Source organism: Haemorhous mexicanus, chromosome 1 (genome assembly GCF_027477595.1).
Source record: "Haemorhous mexicanus isolate bHaeMex1 chromosome 1, bHaeMex1.pri, whole genome shotgun sequence".
Lineage (NCBI taxonomy): Eukaryota > Metazoa > Chordata > Aves > Passeriformes > Fringillidae > Haemorhous > Haemorhous mexicanus.
In genome coordinates this window covers 42,584,422-42,597,359 of record NC_082341.1, presented here as the reverse complement: position 1 = coordinate 42,597,359, position 12,938 = coordinate 42,584,422, and the positions used below count along the sequence as shown (strand labels likewise).

At 43.9% G+C, this 12,938-nt stretch overlaps 1 protein-coding gene across 1 annotated transcript; it reads right to left on the bottom strand.

Annotated features, from left to right (window-relative positions):
* Nucleotides 1-447: 447 nt before the first annotated feature.
* On the bottom strand, nt 448-10,135 carry GGCT (gamma-glutamylcyclotransferase). Its single transcript, XM_059847210.1, has 4 exons — nt 9,880-10,135; nt 7,155-7,300; nt 3,897-4,032; nt 448-1,969 (listed from the first exon to the last, which is right to left on the bottom strand). The coding sequence occupies exons 1-4, from the start codon at nt 10,000-10,002 to the stop codon at nt 1,820-1,822; spliced, it is 555 nt and encodes a 184-aa protein (XP_059703193.1). The 5' UTR covers nt 10,003-10,135; the 3' UTR covers nt 448-1,819.
* Between the last annotated feature and the right edge of the window lie 2,803 nt (nt 10,136-12,938).

Genomic DNA, 12,938 nt, shown 5'->3' with positions numbered 1-12,938 from the left:
TCCCCCGTCACCAGCATCGCATTGCCCTCCGCACCCACCCTTCCTGCCCCGAGAGGTGCCCGGGTCCCCCGGCAGCGACCATTTCCCTCGGTCGAGCTCCCCCCGCGCAAGGATAGTGCCAGAGGAGTGCTTCATGCATAGTTTTGCGCTCCCTAGTGCCTGTACATCCATTAAAAAACACAAATAGCCAACGGAGGCTTCAGCTGCATTCCCACATCACCAGTTTTTATTTATATCAGCAACGCACTCTGCACAGGGAGGTTGTGGAGTCTTCCTCTCCAGAGTCATTCCAAACACACCTGGACGTGTTCCTGTTTCGTCTGCTCGAGGTGACCCTGCCTTGACAGGGTGTTGGACTGGATGATCTCCAGAGGTCCCTTCCAACCTTAACAATCTGTGGTTCTGTGATATTCTTGAGGGGTGCACACTGAACAGGCATGGCAGAGGTTTGGTAATCACAATTTTATTTACTCAAACTAGATAGTGCTAATACAGAAAGTACCATGTTTTACAGCAGTCACCGTGCCCAACTCTGGCAACAGGCATATTACATCAGGACAGCAGCTACACATACCTGGCAGAAGTTTATAGAAAAGATTTTATACAGAGAAGACATGGGCAGTCTGTTATTTTATCATTTATCTAAGCAGTCACACAGTGACATCAATTACAACTTACACCTCTCTGTACATCAAGAGAAAAAAATACACTGTAGAGAAGATAAACCAAATCTCAGTGATTTGACATCTTCCAGATTGTCAATTTTTCCTTATCCCTCATAGACAAACTGCAGGGGTTGCAATGAAAATAAATACTCTGTATGTTACAAAAGCTTCCAGTTTTGCATTGGATTGTCAAACTGTGGGGAGAAAAAACCAAAAAACAAACAAACAAAGAAACGAACAAAAAACCCATCAAAACAAACCCCCCAAAAAAACCACCAAAAACCCAAGAGGCCAAGTCTGTTCATTTATGGTTTAACAGACAAAAAACCCCCACAGAATAAATCTCCTAGGACTCAAGGGAGACTTTCTGATTTCACTGGACCAAGCCCTAGATAGACAAACCAGCCAGTCAAAAGGTAATTTAAAAAAAACCCTTAGAAATATCAAACTAAAATGAATTCTTTTAAAAATGCCTTGGTTATAGCTAACCAGTTCACCTATGACTTTCACTAGACATTCAAAGGAAGGAAGCTATGACAGTTTGAACAAGATGCTTTGCTGAATTTTGTCTTCAGGCTCAGGCTGCCTTTTGGACTCACACTTTAAAACATGGAAGGAGTTAAAAAATGCTACTTTTTTATTAACTATAAAACAGGAACTCCATAGCATCAGATAAGTTGAGCTTTAAACCATTAAGAGAAGTAGCAGAGAAAAAGGTTTAGCCTTAGAGGTTTGAGTTTACTTTGCATCTAACAAATGTAGTCATGTATACAATATAACCTTTACAAACACATGACCTGATCCTGCAGCCCTTATTCTTCAGAAGGCAACAGGTGCCAAAACTCATGAAGATGGCCTTTTTCTTTTAAAAAGGTCAGTAAACTGGACATGAAGCACAAATTTACATGCAGCACTGCATGACAGTTACAGAAAGATAATTTCTAAATCTGCAATGTACTTCAGCATGTAGTCAAGCTATACATACAAAAAGAAGTTACCAATGTCAGTGTGTCTTCAGACTGCAAGTTATGTCTAATGGTTTACTGTAGATGCACAGCAAACTCATCTTTTCTTGATAAATAAAGAAACTGCTGATCAGCACAGTGAGGAGAGGTATCTAAATCAAGGTGAATGGCCAAGCAAATAGAGGCATTCTATGCAGAATTTATTTTCTCTGCTTTAACAGCAGCTTCAATCTCTTCCATGATTGGCACCGGTCCTGCATAGTTATTAGTTTCAATAGCTTCTAATTTCTCCTGATAATCAGTTGGCAAGCCATTCTGTTTTGCACCCATGCATATAACCTATAATTAAAACAGAAAAAAAAAAGCCTTCAGTAACAGAAAGGACAGACTCCTCCAAACAATCACTTGAGCAGGAGGAACCGTTTAAGTTAGCCAGAGAATTTATCTCAAATAGCACTATTTACACCTAAGGTTAGCCAAAGGCTTCTGGGAGACCAGAACAGCATGAACGAAATTACTCTGAAAAGGCTTTTAACTACCCTGAGATCCTGATGTGTTACTGAAGTGCACAAGCCTCTCTAATTAAGCTGTTATTCAGTTATTCAGTTCTTTCTTCCAGACAGGATGATAACGTCAATAATACATGCTGCTTCTCACTCAGGTGTGACAGTAAAGTTGGCTGAAAATTTAGAAAGTGGTTATTCTTAAAACTAAGCTGTCCAAAGGACAACAACAAGTACCTAGACAGGGTACAGGAATAGCAGAAACAGACACTTAACTCAGTGAAAAAACACAGATTCCTTAGTTTGTTACTGCAGCTTTCCTTCCATACATAAAATAAACTGAAGTATTGGTGCACAAGAAAAGGTGTGACAGTGAGAGGAGAAGAGGAAGTTGTAGGAACACAGCTTGAAGGAGACACCGTCAAGGTTGCATATAGAAATGAACATTCTAAAAATGCTTTCATGCATTTAACGGCATGCATTTCAAAGATGAGGCATCTAGAAAGAATGAATTTTATCACAAAAAGTACATAAAAGTAGATTGATGTAGTTCAATCACTGTGTGCTAATGCAGCCATCTTTGAAGTTCTTAGCTCTCCTGCCTGGTTAACTAAAACAAAACAAAAAAAACCAAAACAAAAAACAAAACAAACAAAAAAAAAGCTGGGGGGCACAGGAGAAGAACAGAACTAACATCTGCTCCTGACAGGACCAGGAGGGAATGATAAAGTTGCCAATAGTGGAGGTCTGCACTCTCAGCATACCAATGAGAGCTGACACACAGCAAAAGACTATGTATTAACTCCCTGAAAAGCCCTAAAGATCTGCCTTGCCACGAGGTGGGTTGGCAGGGAAGAAGTTTGTGAAAAACCAGAGCCTGCTTTCTAAGCAAGCCCTCTCTTCAGGAGTCCCACAGCAGCTGGCCTTAGCTGTGCTCCTGGAAGTCAACTCATAGGAGTGAGTTCCTCAGTTTGGAGAAGGCAGCACACTTGGGATTTACCAGGCTCATTCCTGGTTTCTGCAGTTCAGGTAGGAAAAGCCAGCTGCAGTGATGTCTGTGCAGCAGCACTAAAGCTGCAGCACTCAGACACAGCCACACCACCCCAGCCCGGGCCTGCCCAGATCTCACAGGCTAAGCAGGTCAGGCCTGCTGCATGACTGGATCATGTGTCTCTGCAGAGGCAGTGTTGCAGAACAGTGTTGAAACACTTGTGCCTCACCAGCCATCAAGGGGGAACCCTGCAGAGCCCTGCAATGCTGCTGGAGCCCTGTGATGTACTGGTGATGTGTCTGGTAAAAAGTGACAGCTGCATCCTGTCGTGATAGCAAGAACTTCCCAAGACAGTAAGGATAATCCACGTCCTGGATTATCCTTACCGTCCAGGTGCTGCATTTTCCCCACAGAAGCTTCCCTCTGTCCTTGCAGTGGAGTACATTAATTTTTCAAACAGAGATTTGCTGCATATACATGAGAAACATCCTCCAGAAAATCTTGTGCCAATCACAACTAATTCCCAAGTTAAATAGGGGATTCCTGTAAGGTTCAACTACACCAAAAACCCCAAGCTGATTTAATAGGCCTGTAAGAGCTAGCAATCTCCTGTGAGTATCATCACAGCAGTACATTGCACAAGGACTGTTATACCCTTACAGTTGTCATGCCTTCCATGCACTGTAATCAAAGTACTTATTAAATAGCACAGACATACTGCATTATAAACTTCTGTACACTCTTCCAAAATTAAAAGTGCTGCAACACTTACCTTTTTATACTGTGGAGAAGGGGGACCAGAGACATAGTCCTTCATCTGGTAGCTTCGACAGGTCAGTACCTTTCCTGCTTGCGTGTGGACATTGACTTCTATTGGGACATAAATGCCATCCTCAACTCCCTCTTGCCTGTAAAAGACATATATTCCTTTCATGTCAATTATTCAATCCATCTTTCAAACCAACCATGCAATTAAACATAAGGATTTATTACAACAGAATTCAAGGCAGGACACTGGTCTGTGCTTTAATATACTTAAAGAAAAACAAATGAAACAAAACATACTTCAATGCTTTTTGTGCAAACTTGTTTCATATAAGAAAATATGTTTTTACAGAAGCAGCATTCAGTTTTATCATTTCAGCTCTGTAAGAAATGATGACTTGTGATTATCCTGCAAAGTCAGAAAGAGAATATTCCTAAACTAATTACTGTGGAAGACAGGTAGTCAGAAAGAGAAACACTAGTAAGATTATTAGAATTAATGAGCCAGACACATGTTCCTTAGCTGCCACTCAGATAAAGAAGCAATTGCAAAGTTTTATCTTGTCCATTGTGTTACCTTTTAATAAGGGGAAACTTGCACAACTTGTGCAATGCACTTTCCAATGAATAATCCAAGACACCTTTTAACTTGCACAAGACATACAGAGCAGTAATGAGCTAGGTCATGGCAAAAAACTATTTGGGTTTTTTTTTTTAATTAGCAAAATTATGCTTCAAAAAATGAAGACTCAAAACCAACCTACTTACTCAACCAACTTATTGTCCTCAACCACTGGCATTTAGCCACCAATAAAAATCTGAGAAAACAGCAAGAAGTAAACGAGAAACTTAAGCAATACAAGAGACTGTATAGCACAATTAACTTTAGATGTACTTTAGCTACAAGTCATAACATGGTTTTAGCCCTGCTTGTCCAATATAAATTTGACAACTCATCTTTCTCAAAGACTTGCTACCATTTCAAGTTATTTAATGTACAGAATGTGGGCCATGCTAGGCAAGGAACTAGGTTAAGTGCAAGTACAGACTGGAAGCTAACTGCAGATTCAAGGCCAGCAGACTAAAAATAGGTCATGTGGTTGTGTGAGAGCAAGAAAACTGTTTAGTAACATCCATTGCTAGACTCTATGAGGCAAAGTCATTATTTAGTCTGTAACTTACAGATTTGTGAAGTACAGAGGACAAGAAACCTCATAGAAGTGGCTGAGACAGCAAAGAAAATGAATTTGAAGCCAAAGAGTTCTGCCATCTAAGCAAAAGGTTCCCTCCCATATTTGTTTTCTATATATTACATTGTTTTGTTAGTATTTCAACTAGTTACATGCAGACTCAATTACACATTCCCTCCTCTGCCTCTGGATAACAAAGCATAGACTACCCAGATTAGGAGGGTTAAAAAAAAAAAAAAAAAAGTGGGCATCTTCTTTTTGAATACATGGTAATTTCAGGAAATAACTTGGTGGAGAACCTTTCAGCTTGCACATAGCCAAAGGATCCCAAGACCTTCAGCAGGAGCACCTGCAAGCTCATTTGAGTGAGTTAGGAGAGATTCTTAGAAGACCACTGTTGACTATGATTATAAAAGCCAAGAACACATCCCATTTCCAGTTTGCCTCCATGGCATCAAGGAGGCAACTGGGAAAAAGTAATCTGTGGAGCTGGTGTCCATGCTGCAGATTTTGGTGGTGTTAGAGCACTCAAGGTACTCCAGTACCTTAGCAAGCATTGAAATTTATCCCCTGCCAAACAAATACCAGGGATCTGCAATCCCATACTATGTCAAGTGTAAACAGTGTGTAAACACTTACAGAAGTCAAAGTACAAAATACTGTCCCCAAGGAGGGGAAACACAAAAGCAGATGCTGTCAGACAGGATGATCATATTGAGGAAGTTTATGCTTCAGGAAAGCATGGTCAATCAGGAGTTTTAAGTAAAGGTCAGCAGAAGGGGGTCAGGATGTTTAAGTGCTACTGTAAGCAAGAGCAGAGGAACTCAGGAGATAATAAAGCAGGGACATGTGAAGCTGTCCCCAAGCACAAGCATGCCAACTGGATGCCCATGCCCTCTTGCTTGAGGCTAACACTCCCAGCCAGGACAAGAGCGCTCAAGAGTGGCCATTACCATAAGGTGCTAACAGAATTTGGGCAACAGTTTCTGTTGTATTTCAGCTTCACCATAGGCAACAAAAAGCACATTGGAACCAAGTTTCACTGCCAGAATTTTAAGGACATGTTTACACACTTGAATTGCAGCAGTATCAGAGGAAGGAGAACAGTATTGAGGTAGTGCTTTCACTGGGTTTATTATGCCCTGCTCCCTTGTTTGCACTAGCCCAGATTTCTACTGGAATTGTCAGTGATGAACTGCTCTGAACAAACAACCCTTGTGTACCAGAAACACCATGCTGTGCAGGCACATCTCAAAAGCTGCAACAAGCACAGGGAAGCAGGCAAAGTTTTGGAGATTACATTCTAAGCCCTGTCTTAGACCTTGCAAGAAGTCATGCTATTCCTTGCTTTGTTTAATCAGGCGGTCTTTTAGACTTCAGCCTGGGAGCAACTTGCTCAGGATTTCTTGAACGTCTCTTAATGACCAGGCACAGGTAGAACATTCTATACCATCCATCGTAAACGTGTAGGCAGGCTCTCCAATTCAAAGGGGGAAACTATAACACCCCAGCTCTCTGCCTGGATGTTCCTCAAGCTCACAGAAGTTTACATCCTTGGAAGAGAAGACATGTCAAGTAACTTCCTCAAAAGGTCCCTTTGCCTGAATTAAAAATCTCTCTTCTGCAGTCTTGTCCTTATCCCTTCCTCTACTACTACGACTGGAGTCTACAGATGTGAACAGACAGACATTGATGTCAGTCTCAAAGAAAATTCTCCCTAAGGTAATGGGAAAAACACCATAGGACAAATACAGATTTTAGAATCTTCAAACAGACAGAAAATTGGGAAGACAGGTTAAAAAAAAATAAAAGAAGCATGATCTATTGACTTCAAATCAAGGTCCACAGATTGTTAAAATACCCCTAAACGTAGCTTTAGCTTGAAAACAAAGCTATTTTAATAACAGAAGTGTCAGAAGTCAATACACATACTGTGAAACAGAATTCACGTATTAAAATTGAAAGCATCTTCTTGATGCCAACACCATAGCTTCCACACAGTTCTTTACCAAAAATTAACTAATTTTCAATCACTCCCTAAAGTAGTAGAAGACAGCAAAAGTTAAGTCACCTACTTATCCAGCGAACTTAGACTGCAAGTGTTCATTTTCCACACTATTCCCCACACTTCATCTCCAGGGCTCTGAGCAATGGTAGCTGTACCTCCATGCCAGACAGAACTTGTCCTGCCTTGATGATGGCCAAACTCGAGCTTAAAATCCTGCAAATCAAAGCAATGCAGTGAATCAATTTCCCCTGGAAATTAGGGCCGTTGGCTATTCTTGACATGAAAGGGGCAGCCAAAGGACAGTAGTACACATGCAGCTGGAGACACAGAAGGAAGAACAGACAGGTGCCACCTACCTGGTGTCAAATCCTTTGCAGGTTTTTGTGACAAGACTTAAATGCTACTATGCAGGATCCAGGAAAATAGTAAAGGTAAAGAAGTCTACAAGATGGTAAGATTTGGGTCCTGTCCTCATGCACTAATAAGACTACCCAATTACAAATACCATCCCTTGGCAAAGCCACACTGTTTACTCCATCAACAGAGTCATCTTCCTGCCCCACAAAATGCCCCCTATTTAACCAATTTCACTAGAAAAATGTTTACTTAGATGCACCAAGTTACTTGCACAAAGGTTTACTTGAGTCATAGACTGAAGTTACAGATGAGGACAAGTAACTGCAGGGCAGCCCCAAGGAAATCCTGGATAGAATTAACTACTCTCACTAAAGTCTTATTAAAAAAAAAAAAAAAAAAAAAAAAAAAAAAAAAAAGAAAAAAAAAGAAAAAGAAAAAGGGGGGAAAAACCCCCACAAATTTTTACTTTATTCCTCCGGTTATATTTTCTTGGACCTGACCTGCACTGAATAGCTGCAAGGAGCTGCATAAAATCATCAGGCACCACCCTAAACCAGCAACAGAGATCACACAGAAACAGCAGAGTTCACTGTGGTTCTGGGAGCAGGAAACTCTAAGTTACACCATGTGTGCAGCTGCATCAGGCACTGCTGGGCAGATGGGAAAAAACGCAGTAGATACTTTTTTGGGTCAAGAAATTGGTCTTTGGTCTTTCTAAGTACCAGTGTAATAACCTTTCTGTGCTTGTTACACATCCCATTTCTAAACAGCTTTTGGCTGAAGATTAACAAAGCTTTGAAAAGTAAAATTAGAGGGAAGTTTATCTCAAGTTTAACTGAAGTTTTTACTTTAGCTTAGGATCCAAAGCACTCTGTTTACCGGCTGTTTCTCCTTTTTTTAAGCCCAAGTGGCATTATCACAAAGCAATCAATAGGAAATCAGCTCCAACCTTCCTGCAGTCCCTCACTCCCCAGCATCAGTGATTTTCCAGCTGGAAGCAAGGGAGTGAAGCCACGTGGTGCCAGCAGGGAACACAGCAATCGGTCAAAGGCCAGCTAGAGAAGGCAGCCAGCCTGCAGTGGGGAAAGAGGTGCTTACTGACTAACCTGGAAATCGAACTGAAGAAGCCTGCTTTTATTCAAAGATAAGCACACACTACTAGTACCTTTCTCCCTGCCTTCAAGGTCTGATCCTGCAAGGTTCTGGGCTCTCAGCACATTCAGTGGAGGGGCAGCTGTAAGTTCCTCACGCTTAACAGGAGCAGGCCCCAGATGCCAGGTTGCTAGTCCCAAGAGACAACAAGTATCTGATTATGGGGAGTTTATTAATGACAAGTTTTCTGAACTTCTTCATAGACTCTAATATAGATAATTTCCTGCCAGTTACTCCAAGAGAACCTTCAAGTCATTTTTAAGTGGTGTCAGTTGATGCTCTGCTCCTCCAAGCATCCTTCTAGTTGCACAGATCTGTACATCAACAGCTTTAATGACCACGAGCTGGTGTTTCCAAGCCTATACTAAAGCCAAGCTGATACAAATGGTATTTAATAACCCTGGCAGGGAGAGAACTTCCCTGTAGGGTGTATGAAGGTGTCAGCTGCAGATGTGCAGAGCTGGGTGAAAGCTCCCATCTGCCCATCACACAGTGCAGGCAGAGCTCCTCACCTGTACCAGGGACATCTCCCACTAGACTGGTTTGCTCAAAGCCCCATCCAACCTGGCATTGAAGATTACCTGAGATGGGGCATCCACAACTTCTCTGGGCAACCTGATCCAATGCCTCACTACCCTCACAGTAAAGAATTGCTTCCTGCTGCTTTACAATTCAAAGTAAAGCAGTTTTACACACGGGCTTGGGTCAGGGCTGGCAGCTGAGAAAGTTAAGTCCTGTCAGATAACCCCGCAGCAGTGGGACTACCACAAACACTCCTTTGCTGTGGGCACCCCCGGCAGCAGGCCCTGGGTCAAGAAGCAGAGGATAGCTAGCCAGGGTTGGAAGGGACCTCCCGAGATCATCTGTCCAACCCCTCCTGCCAAGGCAGGGTCACCTCAAGCAGGTGACAAAGGAACCTGCTCAGGAGGGTTTGGAATACCCCCAGAGAGAGAGACTCCAGAACCTCCCTGGGCAGCCTGTTCAGTGCTCTGCTTCCCTCGACGTAAAGAAGTTACTCCTCACGCTGAGGTGAAATTTCCGTTTTAGTTTACGTCCATTGCTCCTTGTCCTGTCGCGGAACAGAACCGGCACCATCATCTTGACGAGGACCCCCCAGCCTGATCCGTGCTGGGGCCGCCCCCGTGGGAGGGACAGACGGGCTGCAGCGTCGGACCGCAGGCAGCCGCGGGGACGTGCGGCTCCTCGGGGACGCTGGGGCTCCCTGCAGGAATGTCGGGCTCCCTCAGCCCCCCCGCGGCCCCGCCAGCCGCCCCCTCACGCACCTGCAGGCGCGCCAGGGCGCAGAGCGCGGCCGAGGGGTTGCGCAGCAGCAGCCGCTCCCGCAGCAGGTTGCTGCCGTACGCGTAGTACAGGAACCAGCAGCCGCTCTCGCCGCCCGGCTCCATCAGCCCGGCCCGGTACGGCACGTCACGGCACGGTACGGCCCGGCCCGGCCCTGCCGCTGCTTTAACGCCGCCCTCCCGCCTCGCTTTCCCTGCTGCTTCCGCCGCCGCCCGGGAGCCGGCGCGGAGCGGGGCCGTGACGCTGAGCGGCGGCAGCAGCGCCCGGGGAAGGCCTCAGGCGGCCTCCCGGCGGGGCCGTGACGCAGCCAGGAGCGCTCCGCCCCTCCGTCCAGCCATCCAGCCATCCAGCCATCCAGCCATCCAGCCGGGAGCCGGGAGCGGCGCTGGGCCGGAGCCCCCGGGGCTCTCAGGGCAGCGGGGCTGAGGGGCACAAGCCCTGATCTGGAGAGCTCAGTCTCCTCGTTCATCTGACTTAGCTCGTAACATTGAAGTCTCGATTTGATCAGAATGGAAAAGATCCCACGTTTTAGGAGAAAACTTTCACCTTTTTTTTTTCCCCCCCTTTTTTTTTTTTTGGGGTGGGGGGGCAGTTTATGGGGAGATTTTTGTTTGGTGGGGTTTTTTTCCGTTGTTTTAGTTTTTTGGGGTTTTTTGTGTAGAATATCGAAGGTTCCAATAATTTTAAAAGTATTACAAAAAGCTGGTTGGCTCTTTTTTAGAAGAATGTAATTTTGATACAAAAAGAGTACTGCTAAATTGCTACGTGCTTCATTATAATCCCTACATAAGATTTCTCTGTTTAGAAGGAAACATCAAGCTCAGCTTGCAAGAAGCAGCTCAGAGAAAGCCTGATCAGGTGGCACAGCACACACTAATGCCTGGAAAACCTGCCTGTTCCAGCATCTCAGCTCTTCCTGAGGGGCATCCTCAGGAATAGGGAGGAATAGGCTGTCAGCGAGCCGGGCCTGCAGCCCCTGGAGCCGAAAAGAGCATCCTGGCCACCTCTGAGATACACAGTGATGATTTGTTAATACATTCCATGAGAAGTGAAGTAGAGCAGCTTTTCCCAGCTGGGAGCACTCAGAGCAGAGTAAGGTGGGAATGTGCAAAGGTAAAAGGCGAGAAGATGCTGGTGTGTGGGCAGGCAGAGCTGCACACCCATGCATGGAGGCACCTCCTCTCCTTCCCTTGACAAAAGCAATGCTGGAATGGGACAGGAGGAGCCCTTACTGCTGGCTGCTGAAGCAGTATATACATATGTATAATACAGCCATGGAAAGCTGTATTTAGCAATAGTGTAACCATTAATGGTGAGATACCACTCATTAATGCAGGTCAAGTAGCCCTCAGTGCAAGCTGTCTTCCTGAGCAGAGGCAGCTGCTGCAGGATTTAGCACAGGATCCCTGGCACCACAGTGCCCAGCCTTTCTGGGCACATCCCCATCCTGCAATATGGAAGGAAAGCAGCTCCTTCCTTCAATGATGTGTTCAGTACTCCATTTGAGTCCCTGCTTTAGTTTTCCCAACACAGGCATTGGGAAAGACAAATTCATCATGAAGCACATAAAGTGATAAAAGTGATTCTGATCCTTCCTGACTAGTACGTTTCTTTTTTTAGGGATTATTTTTCTTATGTAGGAACCAAGTATTGTAAAGTGAGAGGGATTACACAGGTCATAGGAATATATAGCAAAACTCCCACTCCTCTCTCCCACTCCTTACAACATCTGGTAGCCGAGCTTGTCTTTTGAAAACCTGCTTTTGGTATATGCTTTTAGTCCCTTTTTCCTAAGGACATGCAAACTCTATGAGAAGTGTGTCTCTCTCATCTTGCATCAGCTTCTGGACTGTTGCCTAATTTCAACCAGAAAGCAAGGGGTTTCAAATATATCTAAGTTTCTGCTGATCTCAAGGAAAGAGTCAAGAGGATGGCTGTGAGACAGCAGCGATCCCACAAGGGAAGCTGCCAGAGGGGCCTGTAAAGCCCAAGGGAGTAAGCCTGCTGCTGTACAGGTTTTCCAGCCTGGGTGCTTGCTGCACTACAAACTGCTTGTTTGGGCTTTGTATGAGCTGTCCCTTGCGAGCTGAGGTAGACATTTCTTTCTAAACAGAAAAAAGTTACATAGGAGTTGCAGTGAAGCATGTAACAATTGTTACTTTTTAATCTCAAAATGACTTTGTAAAAAAACCCCAACCAGCCTTTCATAACACTTTTAAAGTTACTGAAACTTTTGCCATTCTGCTCAAAAAAAGCCATTCTTTTTATCAACACTCAAGAGTTTCAACAACAATTGTGATTTTTGATTCAAAAAGCATGTAGATTTTGAACACGGTGAAGCTTTTCTCCTAAAGCTTTTGTTCTTTTCCATGCTGTTAAAATCAAGACTTAAATGTTATGAGCTAAGTCAGATGATTGACAAATGAGGAGATGGAGCCCTTGATATCGTGGCTGGGTTTGTACACCGGAAAACCTCTGTTAGCAAAGGCAGCTAGAAAAATTACCCTGAAATTTATGGAAAGATGATCAGTGTGAAACACTGCCACTTGCAATTCCAAGTATTCAATCCTTCAAAAAGGCCTTTTCAAATTAAAATCTTTTGAGGTTTCCATTTTCTGCAGTCTGTACTTGTCGGAACTCAGGACATTCCTTTGGGAGTCCGGAGTTTCCTGGGACCCTTGCCAGGGGGCTCGGAGACCCTGGCACACAGCCCAGAACACCAGTGGGTTCGATTATGAACCACGGAATAACTTGTCACCTTTATAGAAAGAGATAAAAGCCACAATAGTGTAAATAGTGTAAGAATAAAATAATTACAGAGTCTAAATGTAGGTTTTAGGATTTTTGGTATAGGGGTTTCTGGTGACAAGATGGAGGGATTTGGGCGTGTCTAGCCTTTCTTCTTCTTCTCTACCTCCATCTTGTCTGGTGATGTTGGCACTTTTAGATTGGTCTAAAGTAGAAACTCACTGTCTAATATAGATGATAGGTATTGGAAAATAACTGTAAATATTGTACACGTAGTTTGTAGTATATAAAG